Source organism: Sprattus sprattus (genome assembly GCF_963457725.1).
Source record: "Sprattus sprattus genome assembly, chromosome: 3".
Classification (NCBI taxonomy): domain Eukaryota; kingdom Metazoa; phylum Chordata; class Actinopteri; order Clupeiformes; family Clupeidae; genus Sprattus; species Sprattus sprattus.
Genome location: NC_137922.1, coordinates 4,704,519 through 4,725,855, shown reverse-complemented (window position 1 = coordinate 4,725,855; position 21,337 = coordinate 4,704,519). Strand labels below are relative to the sequence as shown.

The following is a 21,337-nucleotide window of genomic DNA, read 5'->3' as shown; positions in this document are numbered from 1 at the left end:
TTAAAATAAAACAATATGAACAAAACTTTGAGCAATTATACGCATTTGAGCTGTCAATTTGCTGGCAATATTTGTTTTTAATCCGTCACAAGAAATTAAGGTTGTTAGGTGAAAATTCACTCAAGTGACCTCAAGACTCCGAAGTTGCATATAAGTATATTTATTAAAGGACAACAACAAGCCTGTCTGGCTCACCCACGTCCTGGCAGGCCAGAGAGAGGCACGGGCTCACTCCCACACTGCAGCTGATTTAAAAACTTCACTCAAGGTTTATTCAGATAGAAGTTAGCGTTCTCTGGTGCCAAAATAATTTGTCAGCAGGGATAACCACGTGGTGGGTCTCTGACCTCCAAGTTCATATTACTTCACTCCCTGTCTTGCAAGGATGTCCGTTTTACACAAGGTCGAAAAAAAGCACAGTTCGACCCTTCTTACCACCCCTGACCTAGGGATGCCATGGTACAACTGGCACATGCTTCGGTGTGCATCACGGTTTCTGGGCCACAGTAACAGTACAGTTATTGTAGTTTTATATTTAAGAAAAAAATGAAATCACCCCTGAAACAATAAACCATTTATTTTGCCTCTAGACAAACATGACATTCTTTCATGAAAAAGGCAGCATGACTGACTGCCTGGTTTCTGTCTCTACTACAGTGAGGGAGCTTCCACTTGCTCTGGAGGTCACACTATCAGTGGAGAGAGCTAGATACTATAGGGTATCTGAGTGGATTCGTTTTCAGTTCCTCTCTGTGATGTTTCATTGAGCTTTACTGTTGAAATGTGTACGAGACATTGTAACGCACTTCATTTTTCCATCAGGTACCATAATCCTGTGTCAGTGACCACCAAATGGGACTGCAAATCTTTGGCTATAAAATCTCCCACTGCTTTCGTTATTACCTCCGCCAAGGTTTTCGGTGTATTTTGTTAGTTTGTCTGTCTGTAAACAGGATAACACAAAAGCTTCTGTTGTATTTTTTGCAAACCAGTGGATTCTGTGGTGGACAGTGGTGGCAGATGGATTTACGTGCTTGTCCCTGCAATGTTCCTGTTTTCATTCATAACACACACAGCCATACAGGCATTTTCCCTGAAGTGTCACTCTAGGTCCTGAGGAAGGAAGAGGGTCCCAGATTGCCCTGAATATCGATCCCTGCTCCCATTCACACGTGATTAGCCCATGAAGGGAAGTTCTTGAACATGTCAGTGATAGACTAAATGTGTGGAACAACCTAGGATGAGTCCTACAGAGCCATCTAGTGGCTCTAGTCAAGTTCAGTTTTTGCCCTGAGGGACTTGTTTTTGCCTCCAGCCCACCAGGAATGCCGTGTGAGGACTGCATGACCTCGGCCAACATGCTTTTCTCTCATAATAACTGAGATACAGGACAGTAATGCCCAGCTCTATTTCACTGTGGATTGGAATCGCACAGCTATGACAGAATTCCGGATTGGAATTGCACAGCTATGACAGAATTCCACTGTCTGCTTCGACACCTAAGACAGTGTCTAGTGTTTAGCCTTAGCCTTAGCCTGGTCTAAATACTAAACCATAAACTCATTTTTGCAGTTGTACACTGCATGTCAATGTGCCATGTTGGCCCAAGCTGCTGTGTGGTAATACCTACTATAAACATTTTCTGTCCCTTCTCTAACTACAGGCACAGCTGAACAAGAGTCAGACCAGTCTGAGCGCCTCTGAAAGACCTCATGCTGACGCCACTCTGGTCATCTTTGAAACAGCGCTGTAACTCTGGACTGGAGAGCCAATCACATCGGCAGGAGCCCCGCTCATGAAACTGTCATCATGCTTCAGGGGAGCACCACCCCACCGCACCGCAATTTCTGCTCACACTCACACACACACGCACACGCACGCTCGCATGCACACACTCACATGCACACACTCACACAGACACACAAACAAACAATCAAACAAACAAACACAGCCACAAGGTCTGTCAGCACTGAGTTCATGATAATGTTGTTGCCTTTTTTTTTCTTCACATTTTTGTACCACTATGCTGATAGTCCTAGGTCAATGGTGGAGGCTATTTTGCAGGAAAGTTAAATAAGTTGCTGTGGTCAAATCTATATACTTGCCCAACATTTGTGGTTGAGCAACTAGAATCTGTTTGTAACAACAGAGGAACTTTGAACAGCAGCTAAGAAAATCTGTTTTTCTACAATGACGCTGAGCTATTAATCCATGGTGAGGATAGATGACCTGTAGATGACCTGATGACCTGTGTCAGTGACTGTAGTAAGTCTGACAGCGAGCGACTGAGTGAGTGTTTTAGAAGCAAGAGAGACAGACCTGCTGACCGAGAGATTTTAAATATATGGCTCCTGGAGTAAGCCTGATATCCAGAGCTATTCAACTTAAATGTCTCTCTATTTTACTCATCTCTGTATTTTAATCTTTATGTTGTTATATCAGAAATTACTGTTTTGTATTCGTATCATTTTTATGTACCAAGCTAATGATGTTTTTTTTAATGAAGACCAAGCATCCCCACGGCCTTGTCTCAAGAGCACTGTTGACTACAGAGACCTCAGTAGAAATGCCTGGAATCCTTTTCTATTCTAAAAAGATCTATTTATCATATTTAAACATTTCTTTTCACTGTATTATGAAGTATAGCTGAAGACATGACTATAATGTTTATATTATGACTCAATTAGATTAGTTAATGGTAATAAGCTCTTTTTACTCAAGAAAAAAACGTGAAGAGTATGATGTTTCTGTTGGTAAAGAAATACTGTTGCGTGTTCCACACTGTCTGTTATTATTTATGTATCAGCTACCCCTGAGATTTTTCTCAGTGTCACAAGTCAGTGCCTTTTTATTATGCTGCTTACTGTGGAGCTACTCATTGCTCAAAATCTCATTGATTACAATAGTAGGTGGTCATATTGAAGCCCCTTTTTTCATTATTTTTTCAAGTTCATGTCAGGCCAGTTGATTAGTCTGTTGTGTGTGATGTGCAGTCTGTGTTGAATTTACTGAAGTGTTAAGATGACTGAAGAGGATGTTCAAAAGGGACCGACACCAAGTGCCTACACTACAAGCATGGACAATCTGGAATGAGTGGATGTGTCTTGATCCTTGTAGCACCTTACTTGAATATTACTGAATTTTACAGTAAGAAATCAAAATGGTGATTTATGTTGGAAAAACCACTATAAATAAGGCGGTGAAAGGCCTTGTGGGTTTTGCTTTCTGTTATTTGTATCTATTTTAAGTCATAATTTTGTCAAAGATACACAAACCACACAAAATATAGATATTCATAATCATTGTGTTGTCATCTTACTTCTTAAATTTCAAGGTCTCCGTTTAAGTCTTGATTGGTGTATTCATTGGGCATTTTTAGACGGTTTAGGCAGTTTTTAATAAAAAAAGTATCTCTGTTATTTTGAGACTTGCTTTGATAATCAATTATACTATGATGTGAAAGATTGTGCTGTAAATGAAAGCTTGTGCTGTCCTCCGGCAAAATCCTCGGATGCCCACGCTTGGTTCAAGTTAGCTTGTTCAGAATAACAGACTTGTGGAAGACGGCTTAGCGAAAGAATGTGTTTATTCAATCACATGCCACGGTCAGCTCCATACAACACAAGCATGCACAAGGCACGTCTGCATGTTGAGGAGTCGGTCTCCTTGCTTCTTCTTCTCATTACAAACATTGCGCATACATTTATACTGTGGAATTAATGTATGGTTTAGGGGTGGGAATGGGTGTATCTGGAGGTCAAAAGGGGATGTCTAGCTTACAGCTACAGGTAGGGCCATATGGATGCTAATGTCTTTGCTTCAGCTAATCTTGTCGTGGCTGAAGACAAAAGCCAACTAATATCTCTGGCTCGGAGACACACAAAAGCTAGGGACCAGGTCTGATGGCCCATCAACATAGACAAAAGGCCAGGTGCCATATTGATAGCTGTGGCCTAGTGCTATGCAAACTATATTGCACAGGGTTGTTGAGATGTAATCATATTATGTGAAGTTATGAAAATGCCTATATCTAACAGATGATGCATCATTCAGTGTAAAATAACCCTGCAGAACTGTTGTGTGGGCTCCAATAGCTTTTAGATAGACATGTCTACCTGCTCTGTTTCCAACCTTGTTCAAATGTAGCAGTAAATCTCATCACAGGCAGAAATATTCACAAACCTTTCAGGCAGAAATAGTACATTTTGAATCAAAACATTTCTACAACCTTTATTAAAAATAATGATTCAGTCACCCTCAGTGCATAGGGTTGATTTGACCTTTACCACCACAATATAATAACTACCTGTGTGCTATTAGGTTTCACCCATCAGATCATGTGTGTGTTTTAAAAAAAGAGTTTGCTTTTGCCCATTGTCAAGTCTTAGGAGAGACATGCATGATGTCAAACATCAAAAATCAGATAAATATGACAGAAGAGAAGACTAAACAGTTATCTTACACCTACTTTATACATAAATGTATCACTCACTTAACTTAAGGTAACCGTTCACCCATCAGTTGCCGTTCAAGGTTTTCGAATCTTATGTCTCTGCTCCATATGGGCAGGAAGAAGTCTTTTATTCCAGCATTCATCAATAGAAATGTCCTGCAGTTTGTCAGCTTCAGTCATTTGACCTCTTGCTTTGCAGCTCTGCATACACACTACAGACTGCTACGGTCCGCCTCATTCACCAGACCAGACTTGCTATTCTCTGCGAATGTTGAGCAACCTTGACTCCAGTTCCATGTATGCATGTAACACGCATCCACCACCACAGGGACTCAGTAGCGGCCCCGCGGCCCTCTGGACATGGTGAGGGGCAATGTGACCGAGGACAGTGATGATACTTCCCAGTAAAGACTCCGTGATAAGAAGAGCTGGTAGAGTATAATGACAGATATTGATTGGCACAGAATCACTCCGATAGCAACGACCTGAGAACACAAGAGAAACAACATTGATTGGAGAGTGGGGTTGGGTTTGAATATTTTTGGACTAAACTCTGAGCTGTCTTTTCTCAACTCACCTTTTCTTGCTGGTGCTCGTTAAAAATCCCTGAGAGTAGAACAAGCACAGGATGGCACAGAAACCACAGGAAGCACCCCTTAAAATTCATAAAATAAAGAACCTAATTAGTAAATACATTGTAAACAAATCCCAAGCCCGGACTGAAAAGCGGGTTGTTATTTTTGGTTGTGTGTACATTCCAGTTGTGCTACCTTTGCAAAGCGAAGGTAGAAGTCCCTCTTGAGGGCGCTCCGCTCTGAAGAGGTGATCTGGTAGAGTACAGAGGCCAGTAGCAAGGCTAGCACCACACGTAGCAGCAGTAGTAAGACACCTGGTACACTGCGCTGTGCATGAAAACTGTGGTGCTCTGTGTCCTCAAACTGCTCCCAGATCAGGAAGACCCCCTAGGAACAAGAACAGCATCAGGGCATGATGGAAGTTTGCAAGACATATGTTGGGGGTAAAAGTACTAAAGAGCAAAAGAACATTGGGATAGGGGAGTGGGGCAGGTTATAAGTAAGGGATAATGTATAGAACGCAGGTCATTGTCGGGAAAATAAGCCCCGACAGGGCGAATAGCACCCCGACGCGAAGCGGAGGGGTGTTGATTCACCGTGAAGGGGCTTATTCTATACATTATCCCGCTTATTATACGGCTAAAACTAAAAAAATTACTTAACACAGTGTGTCTTTTTACAATGTATTTGTTTTTGTTACTATACGTAGTGTTAAAAAGCAGAGAAATAGTTTGCCAAAGACGTTGAACTTCAGAGACAGTTGAACATTCTTTAGAACACAGCTGCTCAACCGTCCGCTGAAACTCCCTTGATAAGTTTCCGTACTACTTGCGGAGTGCTACGAAAGATGTGAATCAGAGGCAAAAAGGCCACTTTCCTTGACAGCGGTCATTAACTGCATAGCAACGGTCAGTTATCGGAAAATAGTTGACCGCAGAACGTTGGGAAGCCCCATTCAAGTGAATGGAGCATTCTACAGCATTAAGAAGAGCCGTGTAATAATAATCCTTAATGAAACAGATGTGATGTCTCTGAACCTGTGTGAACACAACCCCCGCAGCCAGGGACGTAGACAGCGGAGAAGAGTCCCACTGGAGAGGTTTGCTCTGAGACTTCCTGCTGCGACTCAGGGTCCAACCCATACACAGACTCAGCAGCATATACAACATCTGCACCTGGGCCACCATGTCACAGACTGCACACACACAAACAACACACAGTCAGAGGCACTGATCCTTCTATTCATTTCAATAGATCTATTCTTCATAATGACGTTTTTAAAAGAGACATCGTGTATTAGGCAGGGACCAAGGGACTCAATAGCTGTTCTTCTGGAACCTTCTGGTGCAGAGCAATCAATATACGTAGATATGTTTGACTCACACTCAGCTAGACTGCCCATCAAAGGGGCTCCCACTCCATCTCTGGCATACCTGAGGTAAACAAGGAGGAACAAGTCGAGAGAATATATATTAAACATTGAATTGCTTTATTATAAACAAATTATTGATGGATTATAGATCCAAAATGCCGCGGTCACCTGGCCATGTGGATGTAGTTAAAGAGCACTGACATCCCCTGCAGCATGAGGGCGATAGAGAGCACTTTCAGCACAGTGTGCATGGGGCCACCTTTATACAGGGCCTGCCACAGTGGCTGGATGTAGATGCAGGATGCAATGAAGTATGCCACAATCAGCAGAAAGTAGAAGCTGTGGAGACCTAATAGGGTGGGAGACACATCAGCACTGCCAGAACAATACCCTTTATATTTGTATGGTTGGGGTATAATCAGGTATGGCTAAAAGCATCATGGTGGCATTACAAAATGCAGCTTTATTAGTATTTTTTTGTGCATCTTGTGCAGACATTGTTCGCAGCTTCAGTTCAGTTCATGGACAGCTCAGGAGCAGGCACACTCACCCCCCTCTTCTGCACTGAAGTGGTCCAAGGGGTTTCCTGCACCGTCTGGGTTGAGCAGAATAATCTGAAACTTCACATCCTCTAAAGGACCCAAGATCTCCTCCTGCTCCTCACACGTGTAGCGGTCTACATATAAGATGTGCCAGGCCTGGGGAACAGACTGTTGAGGGATAGTCTGGTTGTGCTCCTCTGCACTCAGTGTTACTGGAGGGTGTTAGAGAGAGACACACTTTACTTCAGTGTTACTGGGGAAGGGGTTAAAGAGAGACACATTACTTCAGTGTTACTGAGGGTGTTAAAGAGAGACACATTACTTCAGTGTTACTGGGGGTGTTAGAGAGAGACACATTACTTCAGTGTTACTGGGGGGGTTAGAGACAGACACATTACTTCAGTGTTACTGGGGGTGTTAAAGAGAGACACATTACTTCAGTGTTACTGGGGGTGTTAAAGAGAGACACATTACTTCAGTGTTACTGGGGTGTGTGAGAGACAGACACATTACTTCAGTGTTACTGGAGGGTGTTAAAGAGAGACACATTACTTCAGTGTTACTGGGGGTGTTAGAGAGACACTTTACTTCAGTGTTACTGGAGGGTGTTAGAGAGAGACACATTACTTCAGTGTTACTGGGGGTGTTAAAGAGAGACACATAACTTCAGTGTTACTGGGGGTGTTAAAGAGAGACACATTACTTCAGTGTTACTGGGGGTGTTAAAGAGAGACACATTACTTCAGTGTTACTGGGGTGTGTGAGAGACAGACACATTACTTCAGTGTTACTGGAGGGTGTTAAAGAGAGACACATTACTTCAGTGTTACTGGGGGTGTTAGAGAGACACTTTACTTCAGTGTTACTGGAGGGTGTTAGAGAGAGAGACATTACTTCAGTGTTACTGGGGGTGTTAAAGAGAGACACATTACTTCAGTGTTACTGGGGGTGTTAAAGAGAGACACATTACTTCAGTGTTACTGGGGTGTGTGAGAGACAGAAACATTACTTCAGTGTTACTGGGGGGTGTGAGAGACAGACACATTACTTCAGTGTTACTGGGGTGTGAGAGAGAGACACATTACTTCAGTGTTACTGGGGGGTGTGAGAGAGAGACACATTACTTCAGTGTTACTGGGGGGTGTGAGAGAGAGACACACATTCCTTCCAGCGATTTCAAGCAAGAGGCTGAGGCAGTCAGAGAGAGATGTTATAGGAGAGCAGCAGTTTGGAAGCATGGGACCTATCAGCTGAGGAAACCACAAGTCCAGAGCCAGAGAATGACAGCATACAGATAGGACATTTGCATTCAACTTGTCAGTTAATCAAAGCCAGTGATTTTGAACAGAAGAGAACTAAATGCACTTTGGATCAGATATAAATGGCATACATTCAGGCGTGTGTTTATGTGTTTGTTCGGAAAATTATGAATCACTTTAACAAATTGTAATCGCAGCCTGGCAAATGTCATTGACAAAGTGGAATAAGGGTGCAACTCACTAGACAATTGGGCACGTGAGACTCGGTCCAAGCAGCTCAGGTTGTCAAAGCCTTGTATATTATGGAACATCAGCAGCTTTGCCTCCTTCTGCACTGCCACAGGCACATTCTCTAGCCTATACACCATCAGCCCATTTCCAACTACAAAACACACAAAGGACTCTTACAACACACTCATTTAATCAGTATATCAATACTTTTTAAACCAATCATAATAGTGGTGATATAGACAACTCTTTCAATTCACTTGAATTTTCAATGCTATGTTTTTTGACACAGCTACATGTTTCCACCATACAGGAACAACATCCTAAAGCGTAGTATGCCGAACAGGAATTTTGAAAATCAATTTAGCACCTACCCTGATAGAAAAATGTGGTGATGTATTGGCCATTCTGTTCTCTAGCCAAGTCGCTTCTGAAAATCCCAAATACAGTTTTCCCGCTCGCATAGAAAACACATTGTAGCAAAAGCGTAATGGTTGCAATCTCGAAATGATACATTGTAGCACAGCAAGCAGCGTGTTAAATGTTTTCAACCTCTTAATTGCGACAATGAATGGAATAATGCACTTCAGGCAGCTCCTTCAGCTGAAGGTTTGATGGACCCACGTTCTAGCCAATCGGCAATGAATAGGTCATGTGTTTTACGGCGGTGTAGCCAATAAGAACTAAAAACAGGAGGGGACACAAAACCAAGCAACGCTGGCATTTGACCTCTTTTTACTGTCTATGCATCTGACATGAAACGTGTCAACATTGCCGTAAAGTGGTTAAGCTGTCGTGAAGGCGAACTAAAACTGCCAATAGTTTTGTTGGAGCTTTTGCTTATTGAGTAAGGAAGCACTTGACTGATTTTATACTATTTTATCCAACCTAACACTGGAGACAGGTTTCGCCAGACTATCTGAAACGTATGCAGTAAGGGCAAGTATTTAGCCTACCATTTTAAGATATGTTGTTAGCACCAAGGTAGTTTAGTAGCCTACTGCTGCTGTAACGTCAACGTTAGCTAACGTCAGGAAACTAGGTAGGCTGTAATTCACAACCAAAGTTTATGACAAAGTTTAATAAGGGGTAACGTATAAAGTATGTTATGTCTTTGACTTAAACTGTAAATTATAATGTGAGTTATGTCGCACAAACATCGGTCTACACAATGTATTCCTGAATGAGTAGGCTTAGTATTTACCCATCTTACAATCGGCGAAATGCCTGAAGACATAGTTAGATAGCAGGGTAGGCTGTTCTCTGGAGCACGAAGAGCAGAGAGAAATGGAATCTAAGACCGTTTTGGTGACTGGAGGGGCTGGCTTTATGTGAGTAACCCTATGCTGCTTGTGGCGTGTTCTGTTATTCATGACATTTCATGACCGACATACTGTCATACTTCATGCATTTCTTTCCTGACAGCGGGTCTCATCTCATCATCTCCCTGAAAGAGAAGTACCCAGACTGGAAGATCATCAACCTGGACAATGTTAGACCTTTTGGGGAAATTCCAGTGTTGATATGTGGACTTTTTGTAGGCTATTGTAAACAATTTTTATGTTGCTCAATTTTTTCTCTAATTGGTTTTCCCTTTTGAATTTCATAGTTGGATTACTGCTCAAGTTTACAGAATCTTGTGATGACTGAACTTGGCAATAACTACAGGTTTATTGAGGTAGGCTCTTAGCTTCTGATGCTTTAATTTTCATGGTTTTAAATGTGATTTTTCTTGTATTTACTTATACAGTAAGGCATTGTGTCTTGCATGGGCATGTAGTAACCTGTTCTGGACAGAAAAAAAATTGAAATTCACATAAAAATGGCCAAACAAAGAAAAAGAAAAAATTCTTCGGAGAGAACCATTGTATCCTCAGCACATAATTCATCTTTAATCTAGCAGCTGAATGAATGATCAGAGTACATTACGTGTTTTATAACTTTGCTTGTTCCTGTGTCATTCAGGGGGATATATGCGACCAACACTTTATCAAACATCTCTTTGCCACTGAGAATATTGACATTGTCTTTCATTTTGCTGCCCAAACTCATGTGGGTAAGTTACCTATAAACCATTGGTCCTTTTTCATTGGCTAAGGCACTACATCACTGGAACAGACATAGCCTATAAAGTGCATAGTCAACAAGAGAACAGCGTTCATTCATTCAGGTGTAAGATACAAAGTTGAGCTGTCCATATGCCATGGGATAAGTTGAATAGCAGTCAGAGTGTGGTGATTGAATCCTGTGTTGTTTGCCAGTCATAATGTCTAAACTAGATTATTGCAATGCAATCTTAACAGGCCCACCTGCATGTATAGTGAATATGTTATAGTACAGATGATTCAGAATTATATATATGGGCCATTCTACCGAATTGGTGCAAAGTCAGGTCGGAAATATTTGGATTTTTTTTATGTTTTATTCCCAAAACTTTGTCCGTATGTATATTGTACCATATCTAAAGTACACTTATCTAGTAAAAGAACAGTCAATTTTTATATTGTATTTTCAGAATGTGTTGGAATGTTTTTCCTCTTCCAAAAATTGTCACTACCGAAACATCACATTTACTATAGTAAAAAAGTATTATTATTGACCTGTTCAGATTGTGTTTCCTTCCCTTCTCTGAAGAGTATTTTTACAAATATTTCTTGAAGGTTTTCACAATGAAATCCATAAAAATGATTTTTTTACCAAATTTTCAAGTTCAATTTATACAATTCATCAAAATCTAAGTGTAATATTTCTTTGTAAAATGCTAAATACTGATCATATTGATTCCAGAGTTGTTCATTGATGAAATTGAACATACATTAATCCAATCAGTATCATAACATTTTAGTTGATTACTCAATATACTTAATTTTTTACAAAACATCCTGTGTTTCGGTAGTGCTGCACTGTTTCGGTAGTGACATCCAGTGTTTCGGTAGTGACTGCACTGTTGGATGGATGTTCATTTCTCTCCAAAAATCTTCCAAAAGGTGCTCTGGGCCGCCCTTTAGTCCACACAACACATTTATTTAAAAATTATGGGATTGAACTACTTACCAATTCATTTTGTCACTACTGAAATCATCAGGTCACTACCATATGTTTCGGTAGTGACTGTTTCGGTAGTGACAATTCTAGCTAACTTTAAGCATAAATAAAGAATTCTAACAAGCACACGGCATGCAAACACATCTTTGAAGAGGTGAACACACATACAAACATAAGATTTTCCATGAAACCCCAAAAGGTTTACTTAATTGAAGAAAACATGCGTTTCGGTAGTGACAATTCTTAAGGTTACACGTCGATTTTCAGACTTTGGAACACATTTATATAAAAACTATGGGATTTAGCTACTTACCATTCAACCATGAGGGTCAGAGATGCAGTGTCACTGCGTGTTCAAAAATGCAGAGTCGTGGCTAAAACACAGGCTCAGCCAATGGACTAAAACTCTTGTGTTTCGGTAGTGACATGAAAACTAGGGACATGATTTTTTGAGTATAGAAAATTGATTTAAAAATTAAACCCACAATAAATCTAAATATTCCAAGTTCTGTTTCAACCCAATCATAAAGATCTTTGAAATTAAATCATTGAAAAAAATCTAAAAAAATTGAAAAGTGTTATTTAAAGGCATTGAAATTTAGATGTCAGGGTTGGGGACAGCTACTTCCCAATAGAAAGTACCCTATAAATGAGGATTTTGTATATATTTAGCTTATCACTATCTCATGTAATGCATTGGGTTTATATAGACCATAACATTTTCTAATTAAATATCTATGCCTAAATACCTAATTGTTTTGTAAATAGTTTTTATTGTTGAGGGACTGCATATTACACGAATTCGGTAGAATGGCCCATATATGTCCTACATGTCCTTGATGTTGAGCGTGTGTGTGTGTGTGTCAGTGAACGCCCCCCCCCCCCCCCCCCCCCCGGACAGCATTTTCAGTTAGGCTCCCCCAGCAAGATTTTCAGATTCAGATTATAAAAGTAGATAAAAGTAGTAACGATCAGGGATTTTCAGATTTGGAATACCCTATTCCCATATGAAAGTCTGGTGAATTAACATTTTATAGCTTATAGCAGGAAAATATTGCAAGAAAATTACTAAGTGGTGGTGTTGTTGTTGATGCTATAGTGCTGCAGAGTATGTATGTCTCTATAATCTTTCATCATGCCTGGCATATATATATATATATATCATAATTTTTGGACACAGACATATTTATTCTCATTTTACAAATAGTAAATCAAAATGACATGATTTAAATAATGCTATGCTGCGTTAAGCAAGCCTGCCTTGTGTGGTTGGCTGGGGAAGGTCAGGCTGGATCAGTGTCAAGGTATGCTAGGCCAGGACCAAGACGAGCAGACACAGTGACTGCCTGTTGTATTAGCTTATTGCATCATGTGTTGATGTGGTGTGACTCATGCAGGCAAGCTACAGGTATTAGATATGTCACGTAAGCATAGGGCGGTTGGGTTTGGAGTTGCTTCAGGCCGGGAGTTGGAGGATGCAGTAAGCCTTTGTGCCTAGGGGCCTTTGATTTCATAATGTGTCCATGCTTACGTGTGTTGACATACAGGTTACTTGCCTATCATGACACACAAGTGAGTGTGTTTACCATGACTAACACAAAGGTACACAACAAAGGGTACCACAGAACCTCATTAGTTAGGCAGAGATGTTGGGAGCCTTCTCTCAATCAGTTACAGCTTGCTTACAGGCTGCTTCTCCTAAATAGGGTTGCATGTGAGATGTGGATCTCAAACTAGAGTGCAAAACGTAGTGGAAACACTTCTGGGGAAAAGCATATGGTTAAAAATATATACAGTATTATATACCACTCAAGTCCAGCCAATACAATTTATTTTGGTTTCTTTTGGTCAGGAGACTGAGACGAACATAGCAGTAACTAGATTTAGTGGTCAATGTAACCATTTTGATGCTTAATGTAATACAAGCTCACTTGTGTTTTCAGTGTTTTTTTTGTATTGTACCTTATACCTCATACAGATTCAAATATTGATTTTAAGAACTTAATTTTTTTTTTATAATACACCTTCAAGAATTCTGATGTTCTGATTCATGTACCTTTAATACTCTTAATATGATTTCCTGAGCTACCTTGTTGTAAAGTAAATCTTTCTCCCTTTCCTTCAGAGGACTCTTTCCTGTTTCCGTCCAGATTCATGACAGTGAATGCAGAAGGCACACGTGTCTTGCTGTCAGCAGCCCTGAATACTGGAATAGAGAGATTCATCTTTGTGAGCACAGATGAGGTGTATGGGGCCAGCAGTGACGAGGTGAGGATCTGCGCACATACTGTTTCACCACAAACTGCATATTCTCAAGTTTACCTTCCCTGTGATCTGGTAAATGAGAAGTGTTGAAAACGTCTTGTACCTATAGGCCATGCTTAGGTGTTAAGGGGACATTTTTTTAAATATGGCTAGCATCTCTCCTCAAGGGAATGTCCATATACTGCAGATCACCAATAGTGTCTATGAACAACCGAAAACCTCCTCAGGAATAACAATGTGATTTGAAAAGGTGAAATTGCTTTGGGATGATACTCAACACTGTTTAATTCAAACTAAAACATTAACATGTGCCATGCTTGGCACTCCAAGCTTACAGTAAATAGAGACTGGAAAGAATAAAGAGCTTGGCCAGTGAAAACAAACTGTCAAATGAATATATCCTGTTTTTACTAACATTAGCTTGGTTGTATAATTAGGACAAAATAACACGATAAAAACTTCTTTCAGGCCTTTGATGAATCATGTCTTAAAAGACCAACAAATCCCTATGCTGTATCCAAGGCCACAGCTGAAAACATTGTATTGTCATTTTGGGAAAATCACAACGTAAGTTCCCCATCATGTACTGTATCATAAATCACAACGTAAGTTCCCTATCAGGTACCACTATATCATAAATTCCAACACTAAACCTAGAGATACTATAAGACCACTAAATATGTGCTCAAAGTTTTGTAGTGATCCTGTTTGTATATATACTGTAAATATGTTGAGTTTTGTGCATCCATGATTGATGTAAAAATTGCATTTGGAAAAATCCCTTGACTGTTTTAAGGTATGCCTCAAACTTATCTCTAGTTCCAGGTACTGAATTACCCAGGGAGTCTGACATTGTGCTCAATATGCCAGTTCAGTGTATAGTGCATTTGGACAGTTTTAAGACTCTTTGAGGTTTTCCACATTTAGCTTCAGACTCATCTTCAGATGGATTCATCTCATTATTTTTCTCATAAATCTACATACAATACAACCCAATGACAAAGCAAACACCAGTATAATGAGTGTTTCATTCATTTAAAAATAAAAGACTGAAATATCCCATTAAACTAAGTATTCAGACCCTTATGACAATTGAGCTCTGGGGCATCCTACTTCCATCAGTGGTTGTGGACATGCTTCTACAACTTGATTGGAGTCCACCTCTGCCTATTAAAATAATTGGACATAATGATTCAAGACACATACCTCTCACAAGTCTCACAGTTGATGTACTGTATATGTCAGAGTAAAACCATGAGGTTGAGAAAATTGTCCGTAAACCTGCAAGACAGATCTGGGGAAGGATAGCATCATTCTGAAATGGTAGAGTTTTGGACCCACCAACAGTCTTCCTAGATTTGGCCGCCCAGCCACACTGAGTAATTGTGGACAAAGGGCTTTGGTCAGACAGGTAACCAAGACCTCAATGGTCACTATGAATGAGATCCAGAGTTCCTTTGTGGAGACAGGAGAACCTCACAGAAGGACCACCATCAGTGCAGCACTCCACCAATCAGGCCTTTATAGTAGAGTGGTCAGACCGAAGCCATTTATTTTTCTTATTTTTATTTATTTCTATGAGATGATTGTAATTCTAACAACCTGTTTGTGTAGTGGCCTTGGGTGTCATGAAAGGCACCTTAAATAAAATGTATTATTATTATTATTATTTATTCCTCACTAAAAGGCACATGACAGCCCACTTGGAGTTTGCCAAAAAGCACCTGAACCACTCTCAGACCATGAGAAGCTCAATCCTCTGGTCTGATGAAACGAATATTGAACTATTTAGCCACAGTTCCCAACCGTGTGAGCGTTATAAACCAGGCACTGAGTATCACCTCATTAATGCCACCACCCTACAGTCACTGGGGTGGCAGCATCATGCTGAGGGGATGTTTTTCTGCGACAGGGACTGGGAGACTAGTCAGGATGCTAAGAAACATGGATACAGAAATATATAAAGCAATCCTGAGTGGAAACCTTTTTCCAGAATCTAGGGTTTACATTCCGACAATGAAACAAACAAAGGCACATCCAGTGTCAAATTAAATTGAAATTAACTGTAATGAAATCAGCTTTTGAATCAGCTGTAAAATGGCAAATGGTAGGTGTAATCTCATTTTACTGTCTTTGTATAGTTGCCTATCATCATCACCAGGAGCAACAACATTTATGGACCACGGCAGCATTATGAAAAGGTTAATTGGTCTATTTAGTCTCTTTTGTTTTTTGCAACATTATTTAATCATTATATCAAACATTTGTTAGGATTCTCAATTATTATCTTGATTCCAGTTGACCTCCTTCTAGTAGTAATGGTAACCTATTCATGGTCACTTTTGTAATACAGCATTTACGGTTCTGAATGATTGCAATAGCTGGAATTGGCTTTTAGATCAGTTGATGTTTTAAAGTCCTATTTGAATAACCAACCAATGTATGTCTACCAGGTCATCCCAAGGTTCATATCCCTCCTTTTGGAAAACAAAAAATGGTGAGTTCCTAATGTAAAGGCATTTATGAGGAAACGTAGTTTTCATGGTTCATATTATAGTACTTCCATCATTAGGGGAAGTATAGTTTGCTGACCACAATCATCAGTAATCTAACAGTAAATTGTGGGTTTTTGTCAATAGATGTGTATGGATAGTGTGTACTACCCTCTCCCAGCAGAAGTTGTTAACTGCTTTTTTGCCTTTATCTCCCATATAGTACAATTCAAACTGCCTTTCTGCCTTTATCTCACATATAGTACAATTCAAACTGCTTTTCTGCCTTTATCTCCCATATAGTACAATTCAAACTGCTTTTCTGCCTTTATCTCCCGTATAGTACAATTCAAACTGCTTTTCTGCCTTTATCTCCCATATAGTACAATTCAAACTGCTTTTCTGCCTTTATCTCCCATATAGTACAATTCAAACTGCTTTTCTGCCTTTATCTCCCGTATAGTACAATCCAAGGCTCTGGCCTCCAGTCACGCCATTTTCTATTTGTGGAGGATGTCACGGATGCTTTCCTGACTGTGATGGAGAAAGGCGTTTTGGGAGAGATTTACAACATTGGGACCAACGTTGAGATTCCTGTCATCAAACTGGCCAGAGAGCTAGTGAGGACGGTGTGTATTTTTCTTTTAGACAGAATGCTAGTAATGAATGTAGCATTTTTTTTCAGTTTCGTTATTTCTTTTTTAAACTCCGCTTCATGCAGTGTCGCTCAACTGAACTGTTAACTGAAGTCAGAGGAAAACCAAAATAAGAGACCATATTGCGAGAAGGAATTTAATACATTTTGATCCAGTCTCAAGATTTTATGTTTATTAAATAAATGGCAATTGATTTTGATTTGATTGAAAAAATATCAGTGCACTGTAATTTGGCTTAATCATTGCATACTAAAGGATATTACTTTTAAAAACTAAAAATTTCAAGTTATTTTTTTTTTGTCCAGGAAACAACTCAACCTTAGCCTAGTACATCGACCAAACAATACTTTGACCTGATGTAAAAGACCCCTGCTGTACCTGCATTGTTAATTAAGTCATACATGTCAGTGCTCTTTCCACCAGAGAATTAGTAACAGTAAGTTATCTTGCCTCTGACAGATGAAACAACCTTCAGACGGTGAGCTTGGTGACTGGCTGTTGTTTGTGAAGGATAGGTGAGTAGAACTCATTACTTTGCCTCTTCTCAACCTCATTTTTCTGCCACAGTGCAAATTGCCACCCACCAAGGTACATTGCAGTAATAGTGACATCACTGAGATTACAACCAATATCTGGGAGGTACAAGTTGAGTAGAGTTGAGTGTCAGTAGAAACTCAATTGGAAGGAGAAAGTATGAAACGTATGCTAGCATGCTTTAGTATCTGTGTACACCACCTGATGTGGTGAAACTGCCACTCTCATAGATTTTCACACTCAACTGTTCTTGTACTTCCTACTAGATAAGTCCACAAATTACAGTCTGAAATTGTGACATGAGGATGGTGATGTTTCAGTTTGGATCAAGCACTATCACCTTCAGCTAAATCTTTTAAAGAATTAGCTCCTGGTATTTCATCAAGACCAGCTACCAGCTAATATTAATATCCTGCTTGGCTTACCATCAATACCATCAGCTCAACTAAATCTGCAGGAAACTGGTGTGTAATGATTGATTGGGCAGCTTAGTTTTCTCTGAGCATGTAACTTCTTCTTGCTTCACTTTCTAAAATATCCAGAAGACCCTCTGTAGCGAAGTCAACCCACCCGGAGTTAAACTTCTACATGGTGCCAAACATGCTACTCTGACCGTGACGCCAAAGAGCCAGGCTCGTTGGTATGGTGGTCAGAGCACGTACTCATGTGTAGTGACGACCGGCACACCCTCTCTTACCCAATAGGCTACCCAACCTGTTGTGCAGGTGTTGATCATTTCCAGACTAGATGACTGCATTGCTACTCTTGGTGACTGTTGCACATGATCCTGACTGTGGCAGTATGTATGGTCGGATCAACCAAAGAGGACATTAGGAGGCCACACTTAACTGGCTCCCTGCAGTTGCTGGATTTAGATTTGAGATGTTTTCCTCTGGCCTGTATGGATACCTACCTCTTTTAGTTTCAGTCTAGTCCCCCTATTGGATGACTTTGTTTCTCTGATGAACAGTGGTTGCCTTTGCTTGCTTTTCACTGCAATAGATCGCAAATGAGACTTTTTTTCCCCAATTTTGTCTGTTCTAGCGAATGCCTTGCTATGCATGCTCATTTATGTGCCCTATTGTATGAGGCCAGATTTGTTTCATGATTCAAGCAAAAGTCATGTGTGCAATGCTAAATATTTGTGTGTGCATTAAATATATATATATATATATATATATATATATATATATATATATATATATATATATATATATATATATATATGGTATGAATGAAGTCCAAAGTCAGACCAGACATGATGATCTAGGACTTTGTTCCTTAGTCAGTTTGAACATCTCAAACCTTAGGTTTCATTTCACTGGTACTGCACTCAAAAACTCTAAGTTTAGGTTTCATTTCATGGTCATTACATTGTGTTATGAGACTAATCTGGTCTGCTGATTTTATTTGCATTGTGCATTCATTCATTTATTTCAATAAAAGCATCTGTTAAATGCTGAACCTTAACCTTCACCTTAACAATTTCACTCTGTACCATTGATGGATGTCACGTGTGTACACATATCTGTAGTATACACATTGTTATACTGTATCAACCTAAAATCATTGTACATTCCCTATCTGGACACCTAATCTGGGTAGAAAAAAAAACAACAACCGGTAATGTAAGGTGTACATATACTAGGATGCCATTGACATCAAAGTGCAGTGATCCCCGACGCACCCCGGGGATAGCCTGGTTTACATTGTTGTGAGATTATAAGTACATTTAAATTCATGATGTAGCTTTTATGTATGTATTTGTCTTTGTACACATGGAACATAATATCTGATCAGGTGTAAATCACACAATGTATCGAATAATGATATAATAATTCTGCTTACAGATATTTATTTGTGACTTGATTTTCCTTTGCTAGGCCGCACAATGACTTGAGGTACCCCATTAGCTCAGAAAAGCTGCTCAGACTCGGGTGGAAGCCCAAGGTATCGTGGAGGGAAGGGATTCGAAGGACAAGTAAGATCTGATGTGCATTCTCTTGTACTCTGGAATGAGCCTGCTTCCTTTATAAAAGAATGTATTGTATAGCTTATTGCTGGCTATTGCTAGTTGAAGTTGGAAGAGTTTTCCAACAGTGAAATAGTGGGAAAGTACATTCCCTTGACTGCTAAGAATCCCTCTAGTGACTCAGATCAATGGACCCCGCCCTGGTAATGGCCCTTCCAACTCTGGACATGCCGTCTGAGAATGTAGTTTAAAAATGTCTCTCTCAGAATAAAAAAGGGAGGCAGACCAGAGTTGTTAACTGTTCCATGATCTGCTTTTTAAAACGCTAATCAGATGCATCAGGAAAGCTGGCAGGATCCTTAAAGACTGCTACCATCCATCCTATAAACTTTTTTCCCCTTTGCCATCTGGTAGGCGTTACCGAAGTATTCGATCTCGCACCCGTAGATTGGAGAGCAGTTTCTTTCCAAGGGCCATCAGGCTTTTAAATGGACAGTGATACAGTCTTGCACCTTTCACTTTTCATGTTACAGATTTCCGTTGTTTGCACTACAGTAATATTGCACTACCTGATACCAGGCACATTTGATTTGTCTTTAGGTCAGTATAGGTATATTAGTTTTGGTTACTATATGTGTATTATATGTTTAGCAGATGGTATTGTATATTTATTTTGTAGATTTTGTAGATTTATTATATGTTTATTTTATGTGGAATTTATGTTCAGAGTACTTATATGTTATGTCATGTTATTTTATGTTATGCTATGCTATGGTAGGTTGTTGTGCGGTATCTTGTCCCAAGAATTGCAATGCCCAGTCTGACTCTGTTTTTCTGTGTATATGACAAATAAATAATTGAACTTGAACTTCAACAAAGAAGAAGAAAAGAAGTATGGGTGCTGACACACCTTAGCAACCCACTTATTAAGATTGTAATTCTTTAATGGAGCATTTATTTACATACCATTTATGATGAGTGCATACTGCAGAGTGGGAACTAGCTCTATGGACTGATGAATATATACTACACCACACTAAATACATTTACATAAATATGTTTGTAATTCTATAGTTGTTTATAGACATTATTGTTTTATCTGAAATGTTTTTAAACTATGATGTTTGTCTCTTTCAGTCCAGTGGTATGAAGACAACCCTGATGTGTGGCCGTCATCACCGAGTTTTCAGTCAACTCTACAGAATTCATCTCAAACCAGTGGCCTTAAAGTGAAGACACTCTAGAACAGTGCAGGACATGAGAAAGGAATGTGATCTTTCAGAAATGGTGATGAATACAATACAAATTGTGATATTTTGAAGCAGGATTTTGTTTGGTAAGCCAAAAATACATATTATAACCTTATTTATAGTTTATGAAGTTCAGAGCACAGAAGTTCACGGGCATAACTGTGCTGACGGTCCAAAATGTTTCTACTCCTTTCCAAATACTTTTTTGTACTCCACTGATTTTTTGTAAAACATGTGCTTTTATCCAGTCTTGTCTTTAGCTCTTTGTTGTCTTAATGCAATAAAAACATGCATATCTTAACTTTTCTTCACAAATTTCTTAGGCATGAACTTTTCATTTGTTGAGTTCTGCCTCTATATTTTCGCTGATGCTGAAGGAATATTTAGTAACGCAAATGGTGTATGTATTTGCTCGTTGGTTGAACAAATGATCAAACATTAAATTAAATTTCTGTCAAAAGACTATGTGAACCTTTACATGGGGCAGTACTTCAACTTGATCATGTCAGTGGGCCTTCTAGTATGAACCCAGGCCAACCGGAGGCCTTCTACGAGAAACTGGATAGAATCGCATTCTTCTGCTCAGTACATGAAGTGCCATGTGGTATTCTTAGGACAGGCCTGCCTGGCCGGTCTTGCTAAACAGGTGAATTCATGTTACGAGACATGTCATCCACAGTAGGCAGTACTGAAT

The 21,337-nt window shown here is 39.7% G+C and overlaps 3 protein-coding genes across 3 annotated transcripts in view; 2 read left to right on the top strand and 1 right to left on the bottom strand.

Moving 5' to 3' along the window:
• Positions 1 to 2,172, top strand: part of abcc4 (ATP binding cassette subfamily C member 4 (PEL blood group)) — a gene marked incomplete at its 5' end in the record, with an annotated part of 44,646 nt that extends 42,474 nt beyond the window's left edge. The window contains one exon of the mRNA XM_080836007.1: positions 1,664 to 2,172. Within this exon, the coding sequence (XP_080692133.1) occupies positions 1,664 to 1,753 (90 nt within the window). The 3' untranslated portion in view covers positions 1,754 to 2,172. The remainder of the gene's footprint in view (positions 1 to 1,663) is intronic.
• Positions 2,173 to 4,755: 2,583 nt separating this feature from the next.
• Positions 4,756 to 8,945, bottom strand: gpr180 (G protein-coupled receptor 180; the record flags this gene model as incomplete). The annotated part of the gene is made up of 9 exons (XM_080834224.1): positions 4,756 to 4,938; positions 5,031 to 5,108; positions 5,224 to 5,415; positions 6,066 to 6,223; positions 6,412 to 6,461; positions 6,569 to 6,749; positions 6,951 to 7,154; positions 8,443 to 8,583; positions 8,804 to 8,945. 9 exons carry the CDS (start codon positions 8,943 to 8,945, stop codon positions 4,786 to 4,788), a joined length of 1,299 nt encoding a protein of 432 aa, XP_080690350.1. The 3' UTR covers positions 4,756 to 4,785.
• Positions 8,946 to 9,256: 311 nt separating this feature from the next.
• tgds (TDP-glucose 4,6-dehydratase) lies at positions 9,257 to 20,927 on the top strand. Its single transcript, XM_080834727.1, has 12 exons — positions 9,257 to 9,760; positions 9,855 to 9,921; positions 10,039 to 10,107; positions 10,395 to 10,485; positions 13,600 to 13,742; positions 14,208 to 14,306; positions 15,881 to 15,940; positions 16,193 to 16,236; positions 16,695 to 16,860; positions 17,347 to 17,402; positions 19,305 to 19,402; positions 20,531 to 20,927. Exons 1-12 carry the CDS (start codon positions 9,717 to 9,719, stop codon positions 20,635 to 20,637), a joined length of 1,044 nt encoding a protein of 347 aa, XP_080690853.1. The 5' UTR covers positions 9,257 to 9,716; the 3' UTR covers positions 20,638 to 20,927.
• The last annotated feature ends 410 nt before the right edge of the window (positions 20,928 to 21,337 follow it).

Excerpts from the sequence above, each read along its gene's own strand:
- tgds (XM_080834727.1), top strand. The coding sequence starts at position 9,717 with ATGGAATCTAAGACCGTTTTGGTGACTGGAGGGGCTGGCTTTAT. Across the intron at positions 16,237-16,694 it reads CTTTTGGAAAACAAAAAATG|TACAATCCAAGGCTCTGGCC; the intron begins GTGAGTTCCTAA and ends TCTCCCGTATAG. Across the intron at positions 19,403-20,530 it reads GGAAGGGATTCGAAGGACAA|TCCAGTGGTATGAAGACAAC; the intron begins GTAAGATCTGAT and ends TGTCTCTTTCAG.